Here is a 20,448-nt window from a genome sequence, read left to right as displayed (position 1 = left end):
AAGTGCCTCGGCAGCTGTGGTAGTAAAACTCGCCCTCACGCCGTGTGAACATTACTCCCTTCGTTCTCGGACTCTTGTGAATGTTCTTTTTTCTTTTTTTTTGCAGCCGGTTGTTTTTCTGTTTGTGGACGAGGTGTGTGTTGTGGAGCACAGGTCGATCCTCTCATGCGCCAGCGGCATGAGGAGGGCACCCAGGGACTTATTAAAGGCTCACTTGTAGCCTAATAGGAAGCTTTTAATCTCTCATTATAAGTGAACGACATGGGCAGATGTTCTGTTGAGGGAGCGAAGCTCTGGCTTGTTAAACTGGCACAGTGAAGGACTTTTGATCGAGCCCTGAATCTTTGACTCCGACACACCAGCTGCAGCTTCTCTCCACTTTTGTCAACGTCCCTTTACTCACCGTGAATGTTGCAATTAAGGAGCAATAAAGTAAAAGTGGATCACTCTTTCCTGGGTGTCCATCTGGTTTTAACTGCTGGAAATAGAAAATGTGTGTCCTTGTATCTTTTAAACACAGAAAGCAGAATCCTGCTCCTGGTACATTTTTCTTGATTTAAAAAAAACATTCTTCATCCTCTGTCGCTCGTCCTCACATTTAGTTCCTCACTATTCAGCCAAGGACTCAATGGCAGCTTATTCTCTGCAAGGACTCCTTAGCTTCTACTGTTACAGTAGCCTCCCATCTCCGTGCCCTCGGTGAACCCCCCCACCCAACCACCCGTAGCCTGACATCGCAAGCGTCACGGCTGCGAATTATCGCTGACCGCACTCACTCCTCTCCGCATGAACAAAAAGGGCCTTGTAGTCTGCTCGACAACTCTGTTATGTTTGTTCAAAAAGTCAAAGTTCACGATTTGGGGTTCGAACTTATTTTTAACACGTACTCCCAAAAAATGCAGTGAATGCTGCGCCAAGTGCCGCTCAGAACTTCAGTTTTCAGACATCTGTCAGTATAAGTACACACAGGAAGCTCCTGTTTATCACCGCAACCTTATAGTAAAGCAAACTGACAGGAGATAAAAGATCAACCAGGAGAGCTTTCAAACTCCCCTACTGCTCTGTAGAAGAGAGTTTGTCAGTTTAAATATTTTATGACTACTTTCCCAGAGAGCGGAGGATTCTCTTTCCCCTGATACAGCGATAAATAAGAAGATTTTATGCCGTATATGTCTCATACCAAAATTAGAAAGTATAAGAAGGTTTGATTTACCTGCTAAAAAAGGCGACTGACTTCTTTCCGATTGCCAATAGAGGAGTATGCCTCTCTGTTTAAGGTGCATCGTGTTTGACTCTCTCACCACGCTGTCCTGCCAGTGTTGCATTTTGCACAACACCAAAAAAAAACTGTTGCACGTTGTTCCCAAGATGTAAAGACAACCAGTACTCAAACGTTAATGGCTAATTTTCTTTATTTAGGTGCTACATTGGCAAACTCTTTTTGATCCGGAAGGACCACATGAGAGTTGAAGGTCAAATTAAAGAAAAGTACACTTGCAAATTACTGACGTTACTGTTCAGAGGCACAGCACATGGGAGGGGGTGGGGGTGAAAATGAGCCGGTGAGCCTGATTTATCACCGCAGACTGACCACTGCAGCAGAGGAAACGCCATGTGACATTTAACATCTGGGAAAAACTGGTGTAAAATCTATAGCCCTGTTTTATTGGACACCCAGGAGAGAGAGAGAGAGAGAGAGAGAGAAACAGAGAGGCAATTTTGTTCTATTTTATTTTATTTTACCAGTAGGTCCTATTGAGATAAAAAAAAAAGACACACAAACTCACAACATAAATAAGATATACCGTATACAACATAAAATACCATGTATATAACATGATATACAAAGATCCATAAAAACAGCTATTTTAACTCAATGACCTTTGAAGAAAAACAACCACGTCTTATTCACCACATTCTTTATGATGCCCTTGAATTTTTAAATGTAATATAAATTTGATTTTTCTTTTCTATTTCATTTCCAAGCTGCATAATGCGGATATAAAGTTAATGTAAAAATAGAAAGTTGTCATTGACTGCAGTGGCCTAAAGACTGCTGCGGCAAATTATAACGATGCTTTATATAGTTACTGTGCATGAGCTCTCTGTTCAACACCTTAACATAAGATATGTTATTTTCCACACCGTTTACCTCCACATCACTTCCTGCTTCATTTAAATGGCTCATAGCAGGTTCAGTAAGGCACGTTACGACCGAAGCAGTGAATAAGACTTGGTAATATTCATCCCATCACCCTTATTATGTTTAGTGTGGCCATAAGCCCGTATAACTAATATTTCCTCATATATAGTAAAGCCCCTTCTCATGAGATAGGCGCTCACATGCAGTTAAAAACAGTGCAGCATTACATTTTATTAAGCTTCATATATACAAATCAAATAATCTTTTGCTATTCTCATTTAAATCTGAAAATATCCTCAAGTAAAATATTATGTCGGGTTTGAAAATATTTGACTATATAAGCCACTGTTAAACAATGGACAGAATTCCTATATATACAGTAGCTGTCTAAATGTTTGTATCAGTCTATTTAGGACGTCAACAAACATATAAACAGTATATTTAAGAAGTCATGTTATGCTTTTGGGGTTTTACTTCCTTTTGTATGTTATTTAGGTTTTCTGTGTATAAAACTGTTCGGCAAGTTTGTATTAATGGTCGATACATATTTGCATAGTGCAGCCTATAGCCTGCTTTTATGCCCCCTAACAAACACAGGTAAAGAAGGGTTGAGGCTGACATTTCCTGGGCAAGCTGGCCAATCAGAGCAGAGACTGGGTTTTTATTGGGAGGAGAACCTTAAAGAGACAGGTGTTTCAGACAGAGGCTGAAAAGAGGAGCTGCAGCAATGGACAGTGTGAGGAAAGTGATGCGTTTTCTTAAATGTTGTAGGGATTTAAACCTGTAATAATCCAAATAAAAATTATGAATCTGAATATGAGCATAATATGTCTCATCTTAATGGTTTTTTTCCTTATGCAAAGTCACACTATATTCCAGCTTCTTCAGTTGCCCAAATTAAGTTCAGAAGCCTGAAAATACAAAAATAAACCGCACATTGAGCCATAGCTCCTTGTACTTTACAGTCTGCACTTAAATAATAGTTCATGAGATGGCATTACTTTGTTTCTATCTGGGGCAGCAGGACTCAAATAATGAGAATCCGCAGTCAGCAGCCGTGCTGTGAAGATATTTCTCACCTTGCCTCGTAGCTGGTGTGCAGGTTAAGCAAGCAGATGCCTTAGAGTCAGCAGCCTAACCTCGCTGACCCTGAGAGAACCAGCCTCAGACAGGTTTGACAGCAGAATGTGCTGCTAATGCTCCTCATCGTGTCGGTGACGGTCTGTAACAGGTCTGTTATGGTGTTTGTGTGAGACAGAAGGCAGACCCATCACTCCAGCTCGCCATCAAGAAATACTTAACAGTGTACTCGCGCCCCTGAAAACATCCTCCCCTCATTTTTCCTCCCTTGCTACTTAATCAAATGTTCTCCGCTGCGAAGAATATTAATAATAAGACTATAACATCTCCTCTCAGCTCTTTGTTATATATTACTTACAGAGCCATCAACTGAGATGACCTTAGCTGTGCTTAGATTCCTGAGTATGCACCTCAGTACCTTTTATCCTGTACCTTCCCTTCTGTCCGGAAGAAACTGGTCCACGGTCACAGCACCAGACCCATTTAAATTGCAGAATCAGTTTGTGGGCAGCAATTCAGAGAGCTGCAACCAGTCAAGCACTTTATCGATTTGACATGTCCCCTTGGGCTCAGGAGGATTTTTTTGTCGAGTCAAGTCACGTCACCCAGTTGGGGTGACAATATTGCATTGCATTATGGTAAATGCAGGATCCAGTGGTTTATAAGCTTGAGCCACACAAGGGAGTAAATGTCAGGGAATCTTCCTCCTTCATTTTTATGGAAATGAAAAGCCTGATTGATGGACTATATGCATTGTATATTAATAAGCCTTTTACAGTACAGGTTCTATCACCCTTTCAAAAAGTGCTTCTATACCAAGATCTTTTTCTGTTACACACCATACAATTGTCAGGGTCAATTTGGGATTCAGTATATTGCCTAGGGACACTTCAGACTGGAGGATCAGACTGGAGGTTCTGGGGATCGACCCACCGACCCTCTAGTTTATGGATGACCTTCTCTACATCGTGAACCACAGTCGAATGAACCACAGGTCGCCAGGATAGTTGCAGTGACACTACCAGGTTTCTGTTGTGTTGTTTTCAATTATCTGATGTTTAATCACTCATTTTTCTAATGTACCTTCGGAATAAAATGTCTGCAACAGACAAATGGGACAGACAAAACAAAATCAATATTTGCGCGAGCGTGGCATCAGTTTCTGACGGTTTTTAGTGTCATTCACAGAAGTGATAACACGATCTGACTTGAGTAATGAAAAGGGATTTAAAGAGATTAATCCAGCAAATGATGAAGTGACTCGTTGGTCTTTGTCACCCATGAAACATCTTTGTTTGACTGTCTCTTTCGCTCTCTGCCTCCGACACACACGTGCACACACGCCCTGTCTGTGCAGCAGATGCGCAAAGCCGCATGGACGCCCTCCAAGTTATTTGATGCTGTAAACATCTGAAAATCAACCACCATATATAATTGAGACATCCGTGGATATAGGCCTGTGTTGCCATGCAGATCCTGTTTATTATACATCATGTGTGTGTTTAGAGTCCCTAAAGAAATAGGAATGTCGCAGGCAGTAAGATCCTTCAAAGAAAGGACAGAAAGCAGCTTGTTTTGTCCCGGCTACTTGAATTGATTCATTTTAGTTTGGTTTTCCTCGGTTAGGAAACGGTTTTGTGACGCTCTGGTTTCATAACATTTACGTTGCGATGAATGCACACTTTGTACGCAGGCAGGGTCAAACGTGTGGTGTCTCTCGAAAAAAAAAACTTTTATTCGAAGATTTTAGATGAGACGGACCCAGCCCATGTGATCGATTTCAGTCAGGAAAGTACGTGAGTATGGGGCCTGCCATTATGATTAATATCACATTAAAACAGCTGCCAGTGCCAGATGAGAAAAAAAGTTTCTTTACTTTTACTTTTGCGATGATGGATTATGAGGCAGGATCTTTTAACCCAGCCTCCCCTCTGCCCATCAGCTGCTCTTAAACTCTGTCCATTTGATCTGCTTGTATTCATTGTCTGTCAGCAGCTGCCTGGTAGGGCAGGGTGAAACAGGAATCGATGGACTGTTAGGGATGAGACGAGCGGACGCACAAGTGTCAGACCCCCAGTCTGAAGAGAGACGCTGATGGAGCAATGATAGACAGGGAGAGAAGAGGTTTTCGGAGTGTTTTCAAGTTCTGTCAGTGTACTCAAGAACTCCAATCTGCCATGTCCTGCAGATTCTTGCCCATTAATGGAGAAAAGAACACATACAAACAATTCTTACTTTCTGTTCCCGAAACCTTGAGGCTGCAAACCAGCTTTGCAATTTCAAAGCAGCTCAACTCAGCAGCAATGATAAATATTGTATATTCAGGCCTTTTTTTTTTTTCAAAACCATCTCAGTCATATGTCGCACCAGCATGATTGATGAGCTCGGCCTCATTAGGTTTCCACTGGCGAAATGAATTAATAGGTGCAAAATGTGTGTATTCATCTTCTTGACATTCTGCCATATGCAAGAAAAAAACAAACATTGATACAGAGGTTTCAGAGGCAAAGCTAATTTTGTTAGCTTCGGCTTGATTTCAATCTGCAGGGAGAAAAGATTGAAATGGCAACACAGTGACTTATACATGATAGATTTTGGTTTGATTTATTTGTGTTCCCCTGACTCATCAGTAGAATTTGAAATAAAAGTTTGAAGAGACGCTGCTAAAGCCGCGCAGGTCTTCACTTTTCCTTAAGAAACACACACAGGCTCTAATGACTCAATGTCTCTTACCCCGCTGGTGATTACGGCTCCAACCACCACGACAAGATTTAAGTTCTGTTTTCATGTGGGTGTGAAATAAATAATAAACACTGACATGTTTCGGAGAATAATCACAGGGTTCCGAGTAAAAAAGATAGGAAAAGAAAAATTTAAGGTCAATTGGAGCCAAATGAGTCATCCCAAGACTTAGTCACACTGTATTGTAGCTCTGTTCGTGAAGCTTTGGTTTTTTTTGAGAAACCGACTTAGGGATTTAAGGTGCCATGTATTTTCCAGTGAATATGTAGCATTTTGCAGTAAAACCCCTCAATTATTACGCTGTGCTCATGTGACGCCTGGTTTTCCATTCCTGTCCTGGAGGTGGTTGTTTTCTGTCCCGCAGGAAGTGGTAATTGAGGTGTTGGCTCATTTGTATTTGACAGTTGCATCTAAGGGAGAACACTTTCCAATTCCAGCCATCGTGCATCAGTCACTCGATACCTTTTAGCAGCCCAGGACACTTTCCTCAGGCAGAGGGCCACGTGAGGAGATTAAGCTGCAGATCTAGCAAGTGTCTCATTTTGTGTCTCACCACGTCTTACTGGTGTGGAAAGAGTAAATGAATATACTCGTGTACTGTAGACGTGCTACAAGTGTGCTGGGGAGATTTTTCCAAAAGTAGAAGTCCGAGACAGAGCTGAGTCATTTTGTCACAAAGAGTCTTTTCCATTCAGATTCAGTCCAAAAGAGAATATGTTTTTTTATGGAAGAGACTTAGAAATATAAAATGCAAACAAAAATCTAAACGACATCTCTCTTGTTGACTTCAATAGAACCTCAACAAATTATCCACACAAAACCATAGCAGTGATTGTATGTGCTTTAGCAAAATTATCATCATCACAGATACTTGACATTTGATAGAACTGGAAAATGAATGTGTTTCCCTCTGTTTCAGGCAGCCACTGGTTTCCATTAATGCCTCAGTGGTAATGAAAAAAGTAAGGCAATCTTACTCAAGTGAAGTAAGTTTAAGTGCAAACTGATGCAAATAGATGATAGTGAAGCAGCCCCAACTCGTAAAAGCACAGGTTTAAAAATATTGCCACACCAAGTTAAACCCAGTGATTTGAGTTTCTGGGTTGTTATCAAGGTGATTAGATGTTTGGACTTTTTGGTCACATAATACCAACACGAGACACCATCCTTAAATGGAGACTACCATTACAATCCCTATAATGATGTGGTTTATTAAGTTATTAACTTGTTTGTTTTCTTTCTTCATAAACGGACGCTGAACAAGCTGATATTTATTTTGCTGGTCCAGTGTCTGTTTCATCAACATGAATTAAACATTAATGTAACTATGTAATATGTAGTTTCTTTCATAATTCGTCGAGTTCTAGCCGTCATTGAAGAGGTACCACACTTTTTTTTAAAACTTCCAAATGTGACAGCAAGCTGGTCACAAGCAGCAGGTGTCAAACTACACAAGGTGACACATTCCCAACGCAGACAGGAAGTTTAAATACAAAACAAGGAAGTACTGTGTTTTAGCTCTTCCTTGTTGCTGAAAAACACAAGTTCAGTACCATCGCGTTTTGTTACGTGACCACAGTGACGTGTATTGTATATAACAGGAATATCTTTGTGTTCTCTGCCTATATTTACTCATTTAAATCTCTCAACACTTTTATATTGCAGCGGTAAGTGGTCTCACCCTCAACCAGGCCTCGTCTCACTCAGCCACAGCAGAAGCGTTTCACCACTCGGTTGCCTGTGTCAGCTGGAATGTGATATTTGGGTTTGTGGAGTGGCTCTGTAAATGAAACATAGTTTAATTGAAACTGATAATCACTGAAAAGCTAACAGCTCCCCCTCATTATTCTTCCAAGCTCAGTGGCAAGTTTCCTTCCCGCAGTGCATGTTGCACACGTGCCCTCCTGTCACTCCTCAGTCTGCGTTCCCTTTTTTACTGCCCTAAGTGCTTCATGATTGGGTGAAGTGCTCCTCATCAAAATACCCTTTTCCAAATTGCTTTTAATGGCTTATGTGGATCCGTCTGATGCCAGCCTGCATCGGAAAAATAAATGATGTCGGTTTCTCGAGAAGCTGTTGCACGCTGCCACAAAGCCAAACCACCCACCAAACTAGCAGTTAAACACCGCCAGCACCCTGCGGAACACTAATGCCCCGTCCGTCATCAACGCCTTCAATCATTGTTCCGCTTGTTTACGTCATTTTGGAGTTAATGCCGACTGAAAACAAACAGCGGTTTCGTCTAAAGGCCTCAGAATTTATGGTTGGATTGTCAGCTGAAGGCTCAAAGAAAGAAAGCATCGGTGATTCCTGTCCTCCTTTAAAAAACGGAGATCTGTGTCCGACTCGAGAGATTTACTTTGTGTTTACGAGTTCACTCCTTCTTGTCTTTATCAGCCATTAAACCAGCCTTCAAACCCACACATGGACATGCTCGCTGCCTGTGGAACAGATGCATTATGCTCCAAACTGTTTAATGTAAATGTTTGCATCCGAATGGGCCTAACTGACTTATTCCTTGATTTAAAAAGTGACTTTTAATGCAAATATCATTGATTACAAATCATCTATGTCTAAACACTGTTTATATTGGAAGACGATGTTTTTAGAACCCCCACATCTCACATGATCCTGCCGCTCAGTCTAATTAGTATATTCACAAAAGCTGCTCCGCACATGTCTCTTAACACACCAACCTCTGAGAGCGTACATGTGGGATAACCAAGAGAGCCAGCACACATGTCAGCATGTGGGAAGGGAATATGGAGGGCCACATGTGAGGGGGTTTGGTGCCTGTTGGGGGGGAAACTTGTGTGGTGGTGGGGAATGGGAGACGGCAGATGGAGAAGCTCTGGAAAGCTCCTTTCAGACAATATACAGCGCAAACTACTTGTTTATGTTGAACTGCCCCTTTATTATACAGGACGACGGTAGAACAATTATTCAAAACCTTTAATAAAGTATTAAAAGTCGCAACAAACAACACACTGAACTTTACTGAAGCGATCATAGCAACAGTTGTAACTTTAACACCTTTGATTTAGCTTGTAACCTTCATCAGTTCAGCGTCTCAGACATAGTGAAAAGTGCGTAGCGACCTGTATTGGCTCACATATATCGTTAGTGCTGACTTGAGCTGAACACTTTCTTGCAAGATCATGAAATTATTAGACAGACAAGTTGTCGTAAAAGTGAAGTATTGAGGTGAAACGGGGTTCTCTTTCCAGCAATTTTCAGCTGAATCGAGTTCTTCTCAGATCAAATAAAGCAAAGTTCCGACAGTAAAAGACCTGAGCCCACAGACTGATTTGTATTCAGTTGTAGTGCAAAGAAGTAAAATAGTTTGTGATCTCAATCCAAGATTTAGTTATGCTGCAGCTTGTCACAACCACAAAATATTTGTGCTCATTAGAAAGCAAGCTTTATGAAATTACCCACCCTCCCTGGCTGACTGCATCATTAAGGCATAGGCCAATTCTCTCTATTGTAGAAAATGCCACTGAAATTCACATTATTAAACCATTGAGGACAATAGAGTTCAGCTCAATGGGAGCAAGGGAAGAATCAGCAAGTATCCAAATGAGCTGTGTGCAGAACTGTCTCATTATCCTGGTTCTGCAGAGTCGCCCTCTCTCTAATGAAGAGATACAGACACACTCAGTGAACAAGCATTAGGCGAGAGAGAGAGAGAGAGAGAGAGAGCTCTGAGGGAGTTACAGCTCATGAATCATCATTGCTCGTTGGACGTCTGGCGGAGTTGCCCAGCCTGCCCTTTGTGTGGCCTTGGCACACAGCGCTAAAGCCGAGCGCGCTGACCTTTAACCCCGTCATAAAAAAGGCCTCTTGAGGGGCGTTGGCGGCTCGCCACCATGCTAATGAAGCCACCCATGAGCGTGTGTCAAGGAATGCGATATTAAAAAAAACCTCCTAACTATGAGCCTTTGTGAAACTGACATCGGTCTGCAGAGGTGACGGTTGACTCTGTTGTGAAAGGCCTTGAGTGACCAACACACCCTGTGTTTACATGCAAATATATGAGGAAGATTATTCTGTGTGTGTGTGTGTGTGTGTGTAAATATGCATTTATGTCATATTTGCTTCTTTTGTGTGTCTGTATGTCAGCGCCTGTATGAGGGCATTGGAGTAAATATGTGTTTCTGCTGGCATTGTGTGCGCTTATATGGGTGTGTGCCCTCCTTGAATACATGTGTGTGACATGCCCCGGGTTGTGTAGGTGGCACTACACTGCGGTCAGTATGTCACGCAGCCGGGTCTCAGGGCCAAGAAGGGGTCGTATAATAGCCACACAATGACGTGCTTTATGGGTAATAACACTGATCATCCTCATCCGCTGCGTCCTCTGCCCCGAGACATTTAGGCTCATTGAATGTTAACTATCGCCACATTCTTGCAGTGCGTGTCCATTGTGCTGACTGTCTGGCAATCTTCTCAACAGATTGAAAATGTGGACGCCTGCCTCAGTTTCCTGGATGCCAGAGGAGTGAATGTACAAGGGCTCTCAGCAGAAGGTAAGAGGAAATAAACCATATAGAATTCAAGGGCCTGAATAAACTCCTAATTATATCAGTCAAACAGCAGAAGCTCCCTCTTGTACACATATTTCCTAGAAGAGGAAAATTGATTTGGCTCTTTTGTGGATAGTTTTCCATTTCTTCACAGTACCAAGAAACTGGTTAAACCTATTCTTAAGACATACTATTTCATTTCACACCAATGGAATTCACCGCGTTGGTATCATTGCAGGGGTGCTCAGTTTCCTCATCCCCAGATTTCACTATGGCAGTGTAGGCAATCATTAGGGCATCAAAGTGGATTGTGGGAGGATAGAAACTGCAGAGAGGGATTCGCCGTCCGTCAATTTTCTCACAAGGACAGCGTTAAAATTACTGTCAAATTCTAAACTATTTGCTAAATGATCCACTTCCCCAACTAATTTTGACTCAACATTCCCTGAAAGTTTGTAAATGAATCCAACTGCAGTTAGTTTTTTCACTACATGGAAAGAGCAGCTGTAAAAATCTTACTGGTGCATCCCAGCAAATGTGTTGTATTAAAAAAAAATCTTAAAATCACCAGAATTTCGATACGTAATTTTTGCCGGACACCAATTAAATGTTTAAAAAAAAGTATTGCTTTTACGGATTTGTTTTAACGTGTGTCCATCTTTTGAAACTGTACAATGCTAATAGTTTATGACCTTCCATATAGAACAGTGTATGCAGATGAATTGACATAAATCATCTGTTGCTGTCCTCATACCACAAATTCAACATTCTTGATTGAAACGTAAATGACTGCATCATCTGCAAAGAGGTGTTTCATGCACTGCACAGTGCAAACAGGAGCATATACAGTAGGTGAAAGAAAACCCACATCCAGGTCTTTCTGACGGGGGTTTTCTTTACTGTCTCATGTTAGCACATCTCATTTACTCTATCAATAAGTGTCTCCAGCTGTTGTTTAGGACCTGTGCTGACCCAGACCTCATGTTGGTTCTGCTCCCATTTAAACGTTATGGAGGTGAACGTGCCCTTGACCCCTCCAGCAGCAGAAAAAATCCGAGAGCCTGACACACTGACCGACAGCTCTAAATCCTGTCCCCCCCCCCCACTGCAGCACTAAAAACAGCAAAGTGACTCACAAGGCCTGGAATTTCAAAGTGGGTCTGAAAATATATGGGCTATTGGGTTACTCTGTCCATTGCTGTTGCTGCTGCATTTCATCACTCCCTTCGCTCAGCCCATCTTTCCTCAGCCTCACTCGGGCCTTTACCAGCCTCGTTCTCAAGACTTAACAGTCAGTGTGCGATTGTGAGTAAAATTAGATCGGCTGTGTCTTCCCTCTCATGTATTGAATCAGATCAGAGGTCTCCAGATTGTGTTTGCTGGCATATGCTGTTTTTATTATGTTTTTACAAGGCATGGAAATAAAATTGTGGAAGGGTCATAATGTGAGTACAGGAACCTAGAACTTATTTATTGTAAAAAACCTCTATAGAAGTCTCCTTGCATCTCTTTGGTGGGAGGCTGTAAACTGAAGTTCCGGAAAAACTCTTGCGTAGGAGTGTTGGTTCCCCCGCAGACGTTTCCGCGAAGGGACGTTATAGACTTTAATAAAAACAAGGCCGAAGCCTGTTTTTCCATAATGCTGGAGGGGCTTAAGCTTGTGACTAGAGGACAACAGATGAAAACATGGATCATCAGAATATGACAGAAGAAAAATGATGGAATACCCTCCATGGTTTTCACCTTAATATACACCATACATCTGGGTATTAAGATGACATTATTTCTACAGACACTCATGGTCCCCAGATAATTACTCGTAATGACTGACCCCTGCCCTGGCTTTACCTTTAGCCTCACTGGGAGGTTGGCATTTCATGTTTCAAGTTAAACGTCTTGACTACTATTGGCTGGATTACCATAGCATAAACATTTTGCACAAACATTCATGCCCTCAATTGTAATAGTTCTGCTAATCCCTTATTTTTCTATCTAGCGCCATATATCTACTTAAACATTAGCATGTAAGCGTTATCATTGTGAACATTTAGCTACACCCACCCTGGTCGTGTTGTGAAGAAAAAAACGCTCCACCTCCTCAACTGAAATTCACATATGACCCGTTTATACAGAAATATATCAAAAGCAGCAACGATTTTATGACTTGAAATGTGATAATTATCCACAGGAAGTTCAGTCTGTCGTTTCAAAGCAGGTGTAAAGCCCTTAAACACACATTTCCTGCTGCTGCTAATGGGCTTCAGCGAGGGGTCTCCTGCAGCGGGTCGTTAAAGCTTCCTTCCAGTGCAGGCTCTCTGAAACCGAGATCGTAGCAGAGCACGCTCCTCTTGGTTGTAGCGGACAACCCACAGTACGACCTGCTCACCACAATGAAGTGCCTGACTCTTGATCTCAGTTGGTGATTTTTTTTTTTTTTGAAACAGGTCTGATTTCATTCGTCCACTTAAACACTCATGTGTGCTGTGTCAGCAAGAGGCTACACACTCTGAGCAGAAGGTCAGGCCCGGGGCAGGCGTAAGGCTTAAAGTTCAAGTTTAGTGTAATGTTTCTACTTTGTGGCTGCAAAAAATGGGCTGGAAAACTAAAAACCTAACAGTGAAACAATAGATCCTAATTGGGTGTCAAACAAAGGAACTAAAGGAATAAAACTTACATGAAGAAGCTGAGAAAAAGAGAAAATCTGACTGGACATGTATTGTCTGTGGATTAAAGCCAAGAACAGTTGATTAAATAGGTAAAGACAGAATATATAGTCCTTACGTGTCCACACGCTATTTGTCTTTAACCTTGTATTGCTCGGCTGTGCCAGGACATTTCCCTCACCTCATCCAAACTGCTCTGTGACTCATCTAATAAGTAACCTCTCCAAATAAGAACGAATGATTGAATGGAGCCATGTCGACCACTTAAAAGGCCTCCGAAAGCAGAGGCACATTTTCATTGAGCGCGAGCCAAGAAGAAACACTCTTCAAATCACTTCTGCACTGCTCCGGGAGCGGCAAGAGTCCTCCTGCTTTCAGTGGATGAAAAGGCTGAGTTTGAAAATGTCTATTGGGCGATTTTCCGAGATTTAACTTCTTCCAAAACTCCCAGACACTTGAAAAAAGTGTTTCTCCAACATCATTCTGGAAGGATGAGTCGGTGATGGGGTTTGTGCCCGGTGCTACTGAGAGAGCCCGAGATTATTTCGGACACTTTTGACATGACAGACACCGACTGAACAGTTTATGAGGAACCCCTATGCAGCTGCCTCTTCATGCAGTTATCCTGTCACTGGATTGAGCTAAACTGAGCAAAACATCTAGAGACTGTGTAAAGCCCAGGAGATAATTAGATTCAGAAATACTCAAAACAGCCTGGAACAACAACAATTATGCTTCTGTCCAAATCACTGACAAAGCTCCTGACCAGTATCTCCACTATTTTATGTACTGCACTGGTGGGATTGGCTGATTGGATTTATCAAACCGTAAGCCGAGATGACTTTTGCTTTGTGACCAACATTACTTGCTATTGTCCAAAGTGTTCCAAGAAATCAAAAAGCATCAGTCGGGTGAGAGAAACCCTGCGTTTAAAAAAATAACATCATTAGCTAATTATTGCACCAAAATGGTCTAAATCAATATAATGATGAAATGTTGAGCATTTCTATGAAATTAGGAATTCGTTTTTGAATTAGCTGATCATTTAACCCTTTCTTATGTTTCTATACAAATAAACCGTTAGAACAAGATAGTTGTTGAAATCCCTGGTCGGTATAACCTTGGTGCAGGTTTGCAAAGCTTTCAAAGGCATACAACACATAACTGGGCTGTTCTCTAGCTGACCCTGACCTGGAAGGCAGCTTCCCTCTGGGGACCAATGAAAGATTTGTATTCTCTTGTCCTCATGAGTGTAATCTTTATTAATTTGAACAGTTTCAGTCCAGAGCAGCTCTTTGGTTGGCTGATTCTGCAGCGTTGTCTCTCTAAAGCACAGAAACCACTGCTGTTCAGACCCTCTCTGAGGTCCAGTATAAATTACCACCGCTGGGTGTTAGAAAATGGAAAACAACCCCCAAGAGATTAATCTTCTCCAACATCCCCACTCCCCAAACAGCCCGGCCATAGATGACTGTAGGAGAATGTTTGAGCCTCGCCAGATTGAAAAATGGAGCAAAAAAGCCCCGCGTCAGCCGCTGCCATCCTTCCTGTGCCTCTGCGTGCCAGCTCTCACTGAGGGGTTTGATATGAAAAGTCCATTTCACAAATGGGTGCTTTAGCCTCAGTGATCAATTTTTCCTACTCTGTGGTGTGACTGCTGAATCCCATCTCGGCCGTGTGTGCAGGAGTCTGTGAGAGACGCATTTGTTTGAGTTTTGTCTCAGATGAACCCCGGGAACTGTTGAGGATAAGTCGAACACTCCGGACAAAGTTACCAGCAATTAGGAACTTTCTTGCTGCTGCCAGCACAGCACATTTAAAAGTTAACTTCATCTGCAGCGCTGGAGTTTCTTGGAGATGTGATACCCCGAACATGAATATAAACATGAATGTAATTCAATCCGGTTCATTTTCACTTTCAAATTATTTGGTTTATTGCATTTCCTCCTATTATTTTCCTCCCTCTGTGCTGTTGTTTTGTAGTTTATTTCATTTTAGCTGTACTTTAAATAGAGAAATGCAACTCAGCTGCTTTTGTTTGTCCTTTTTCTGTCTCATCCCTTTAAATAATAATACAAAATATATCCACTTCTCTCTATGTGCAACCACATCGCCTGTAAATACACAATCAGTTCCTCATCTCATTGCAAAAGCAGAAGTGTAAAATAAAGATCCAGTTTTATATGTTTGGCTGTTTCGCCTCAGTCTTGCCCTCACAACCAAGATCCCGAGCTGATCTACACTAATACATCAGCCAGCTGCGTGTCAGCTCATGTAGAGCAGATGCTTTAGTCTGAATACACAACAACTGTTTGTTCTCGTCAGATTAAGTGTTTCTTCATGCAGAATATAATGAAATGACTTCACAGTAAAGGCCAGAACTCTGAATATTATATAATGTGTATCAGTTTCTACACTAAGCCAGTGTATAATTGCTCTTATAAAACTGTTACGCTTCTTGCACAACAGCTGCACTTGAGCTTTGTCCCCAAATGATTTCTTACAGTAGGATACACAATAAATGGTCTTTTAACGGACAGGATACTGCTTTCGATCTCAACAAACGAAAAAAAAAAGCATTATTGTTTTCCAAGAAAATGACCAGGGGTGTCGTGTGGATTCATACCACAGGGGTCAAACGTTTTCTTTTGTCCATGGTTTGTCCCTCCAGAGATCAGGAATGGCAACCTAAAGAGCATCCTGGGCCTCTTCTTCATCCTGTCACGCTACAAGCAGCAGCAGCAGCAGCAGCAGCAGTACTACCAGTCCCTGGTGGAGCTCAGCCAGCAGACCAGCAGCACCGCACCGTCCGCCAGCACCCACAAGACACAAGAGATGCAGTCCAGGTATGTTACACTGTAGAAACCTTATATATGTGATGGCTTGTGCCTTGGGGCTTGGGTCTGGTTTTAGGCAGAGGTAGCCTAGAGGTCAGGGAGGAAAGCTGATGTCACTGGTTTGAATTAGTTTACCAATTATTTTTTCCGGATGCATGCTAGTGGTCGACTGGTTTATTGCTTTTGGAGGCTTAATTGGGTCCAGTCAGAGCTGTTGTAAACAGGAAATTGATGGATATGACCGTCTTTCAGTGGAAATAAATAACAGCCTTCACGGAAAGAGGTTCCTCATTAAATGCTCAAAGGGATTTTGCTGCGTCAGCTTTTTTAAAAGTATTTTTAATGCAGCCCTTGCGTTATGCTTATTCCCACTTTGGTCGAGGGATAAATTACAGGATTAAAACCACACTTAACATGATTGTCCATCAGATATTAAACTACTGCCTCTGTCTGGAGGTCACACGATCTACCAACCAGCATCGTAAACATTTAATTTCTAAAAAATTTGTTACTGAGCTTTAGAGATGCTGGTGGATAGATTTCCACACAACTTGGTGGAAGGACGGGACATGGGCCAAGAAATAACCATTTGATTTTGGCACAGAGCCAGAATTTTTGGAATCCCTTTCTTTAACATTGTGTGAGTTCATCAATTTCCCCGGGAATAACAATGAATGAAAATCAATGAATCTTGGTTAAATAAATCAGGCATATTTACTGGACTGATATTACTGGGTGTATGCAGGTTGGTGCAGATCCAAGTAAAGATCGAGGGAACTTAAACGCAGCTTTATAAGGGGACTGTTTGGCCTTGCTGGAGCCATGCATGCTTTATTGAGTGCCAATCTAGTGAGTATAAAGCTCATGTTTATTTATCTTTATAAAGATAGGCCTGGGAGCAGCATCTAAAGGAAGGCCTGACATACCACACATTAGCAGCATTCCCCCTTACTAGGTCAAGTTACGGCTCTGTTTGGCCGTGCTGCATGTGTGTGTGTGTGTGTGTGTGTGCACGTGCAAATCACCGCAATAAGAACAGATAGTCTCAGCTCTTGCGTGGACAGTATGCAAGTAAGATGATATCGTCGAGAGCTTTAGCCTTTCTCTGTTTGGACGGGCTAGGAAATGGTGGCCGTGCAGTCAGTGTGTCACACGTATGTGTGTGTACGTGTGGGAGGGTCATTAGGGGCACAGCTGCCTCCCATTCCCACCCTCCTCCCCTCCCGCCCCCACCACAACAGGTGGGGAACCCACTCACACACATAACAGCATTTTGCCAAGCAAACCGCTGCATCAGTCTAGCCCAGCAAAAATGCCATACGATACAGACACGCACACACACACCCACACACACACACACACATACATTATGCCTTTCCAGTAGCTACACTTTTTACCTATAAAAAACATACAAGGAAGCATCTGGGGCACATTTAAGGAACAAATTCACAAGGGGACATCTCTGGGAAGTGGCTCGGTTAATTTTCAAAAAAGACCCTGTGCCCTCTCTGTCCACTGCTCCACTAATGTGTCACTGCCCTGGGCTGATAAGTTAATCACCTCTGAGGCCATAGTTAAGGTCAGAGAATCCGTCCATGTCTGTCAGTGATTAAATAAGCCATTAAACTGTGACTTTTTGCAGACGTCTGGTCTATTCACTCTCTAAATGTTTGGGAAAATGTGAGGACCTGATTTGATCATTTTGAAATGGGGAAAATGATGAGAAAATGTCTCTAATATGATCACACTTATTGCGTGAAGAAGAGTCACACAGGCTCTTTCCACAGCCAGTAATATCTCACTGTCCTGGGGGACCCCTGAAAGAGAAGCCACTGTAACAATGTTAATGTTTTTTTATAGGCCATCAACCTGCCAATGAGAAAATATGAATGTGTGTGTGTGTGTGTGTGTGTGTGTGTGTGTGTGTGTGTGTGTGTGTGTGTGTGTGTGTGTGTGTGTGTGTGTGTGTGTGTGTGTGTGTGTGTGTGTGTGTGTGTGTGTGTGTGTGTGTGTGTGTGTGTGTGTGTAATGGGGGCAGAATGAGCCAGGCGATCATGAGTGTGTGAGTCAGACACAGATGATTTGCCACCGCGTGTTGCATCTCATGCTCTACTTGATGTTGCTATCAAAACACAGGACACTAATATCCACTTGTTTTTATGTGCAGCTCTTACATCGCTGCACATTGTATGTTTTATATAGAAACGTTCAGAGCTACTTGACCTCCTGAATGGAACCAACTCCCTGTCAGGTTGTCATTAAAAACTCATGCTGTGCAGTCAGACATTTAAACCCATAGAACTTCGTATGGAATTCTGTGGTGAATCTGTTATAAAAAGATGCACAGGGCATTTATAGTTTAATGCAGTCAAAATAATAGGTCATTTTCCTGTTGATATTTTGCTCGTTGTAAAGAATAAACAAATTAAGATATAGTTTCTTTTGATGTGGAATTTAAGTTCAGCGTGTCTTAAAGCATTTTGGCCTCTTGGAACTGATGCATTTCAGAGCTGTGTTAGATACAGACAAATGAATGCAAGACACATAAATGTCAAACAATGTTGCTCATAAACTGCATCATAAATCAGTGGATGTATCTCGCTTGTTGTATCTAGACTCTATGAAATTGAGTTTCTATAAAGAATACACCACAGCACAAATTGAGAGAAGTCAAACATTGAAGTTTGCTGTCTTGTACAATGCCACTTAATATTATATTAAACGATTTGTAAGGTGCTTTTGTTTGAGGCTTCATGGCTCGAACAAAGCAGGCTCCTCTTCTGTATCACCCACAATTCAAAACACTGAGATGTAATTAAATATATTGGTATAAATCTTTTCTTATTCTAATTTTCCACCATGATGAATTCCTGTAAGCTCCAGTTAACCCTGAACATTAAACATGTCTGAGTAACTTTGTAAAATATAAGAGAAGCCAGAAGAAAAAGAGCTTTTTTAAATAATCAAATTAGCTTTCTCACAGATTTACACAGACAGAGAAGCACGTTCTCACACACTGTCACACTTCAACACATTTAGACTACTGCACATCTACAGTTGTGGTATGGGGAGCTTTCTATAGATAGCACCTGCTGGTCTTACTGGTGTCTCTGGGTAAGGGATTGGGATGAGTGCGACTGTGTGTTTCCAAGGGGAACTCCCCATTGGACAGATCGCGACAGGCCGGAGCCACGGGAAGTTTTCAGAGCTCCAGAAGGCAGGGGGGCCCGGGCCTAGCAGAGTGCAACAAACCCTCCCTCTTTAACTCACCATGTCCCGGGGTGAACAAGTTGACCCCCTGGTCTGGCGCTCCTCGCGCCTGCCCACCGCCGTGTCTCGCGACAGGAAGAGCCGTTTGCCTTATGGGAGAGCCAACAGCCTCATCAAGCCTGACTCGTCTCCAAGGTACAAATCACGCTTGAGCAGTGTGCGTGAGTGGTAGCATCCAGGGCACGGAGTTTGGATTATTTTGGAAATCGCATGGTGCTAGGAGGAGAATGGATTAGTGTCAGTGGCATCATGAACTGGTAAATAGTTTGGTTCTACTTGTGCAGTTTATCATTTTAGTTTGTCTTGAGAGTTGGCCATTCATCATGGAATAATGCTTTTATTGCTTTAGCTCTTATTTTAAGATGCTAACTGCTGATAGACATGAGTTTATTGTTTTTCTCATAAAACACTTGCTGACCGATTTTGGTTGAATTAATTTATTAGTTTATTAGTAAGATGTTTTATTCCGCATGTATGTTCAACTAAAACCTTTGTTTGTTGAGAGAAACACATTTTAAGACATGTCAACATTGACTCTTCTACTGGAAAGTGAAAAATGATGGTCTGCTTATTAGTTCAAACCCTGGAAACTGCTTATGCTTATGTTTTCTTGGTATGAGATTTGTATTTTTGCAATTAATGTCTGTTGTCTCTAACGAGAAATGTCAATACACACTCAGAAGAAGTGGAAACTATTGTTTAGACACCACAGACACCTTTGTTGGTATGCTAGCCCCTACAAATGTTGGTTTCTTTTAAACATGCCGAAGAACTTTTACTTTCTTGCAACTTAGCCTCAACTGTAAAATGTTTTGATATTAATTTGTCAAAAGATCAGTGAACACTCATGTGGGTTGTTTGTTTTGAAGGGTAAAGACATGTACTTATTTTGAAATTCTGGTTGCAGCTGGTCAATTTGTGCAGGCATAATTGTGCCATATTTATATTGAAAGAGCTCTTTGTAAGTGCCCACTTCATCTATATTGACCAGAAACACATCCCTCTCAAGTCATTTCAATGTAATTGATGGTGGAGACAAATCAAGCAGGTGTCTTCCAAAGTCTTCTTCAATCTGAGGAGCAGCAGAGAGAAGAACGCAAACAAATCAATTTGCAACATTCCTTGAATATAAATATCTCAGTGCTTTTATTAGGTTCAGACACATTGTACATTTGAAAATGACCGTT

The 20,448-nt window shown here is 41.9% G+C and overlaps 1 protein-coding gene across 11 annotated transcripts in view; it reads left to right on the top strand.

The window, feature by feature from the left end:
- nav3 (neuron navigator 3) overlaps positions 1-20,448 on the top strand; it is a 308,358-nt gene that overhangs the window by 192,363 nt on the left and 95,547 nt on the right. For all 11 annotated transcript variants that reach the window (XM_034578815.1, XM_034578814.1, XM_034578808.1 and 8 more), the window contains 2 exons: positions 10,422-10,494; positions 15,826-16,000. In XM_034578815.1, the coding sequence (XP_034434706.1) occupies positions 10,422-10,494; positions 15,826-16,000 (248 nt within the window). The remainder of the gene's footprint in view (positions 1-10,421; positions 10,495-15,825; positions 16,001-20,448) is intronic.

The sequence above is a fragment of the Hippoglossus hippoglossus genome, chromosome 23 (genome assembly GCF_009819705.1).
Source record: "Hippoglossus hippoglossus isolate fHipHip1 chromosome 23, fHipHip1.pri, whole genome shotgun sequence".
NCBI classification, from domain to species: Eukaryota; Metazoa; Chordata; class Actinopteri; order Pleuronectiformes; family Pleuronectidae; genus Hippoglossus; species Hippoglossus hippoglossus.
The sequence above is the reverse complement of the archived record's forward strand: the minus strand, read 5'-3'. Positions and strand labels throughout refer to the sequence as shown.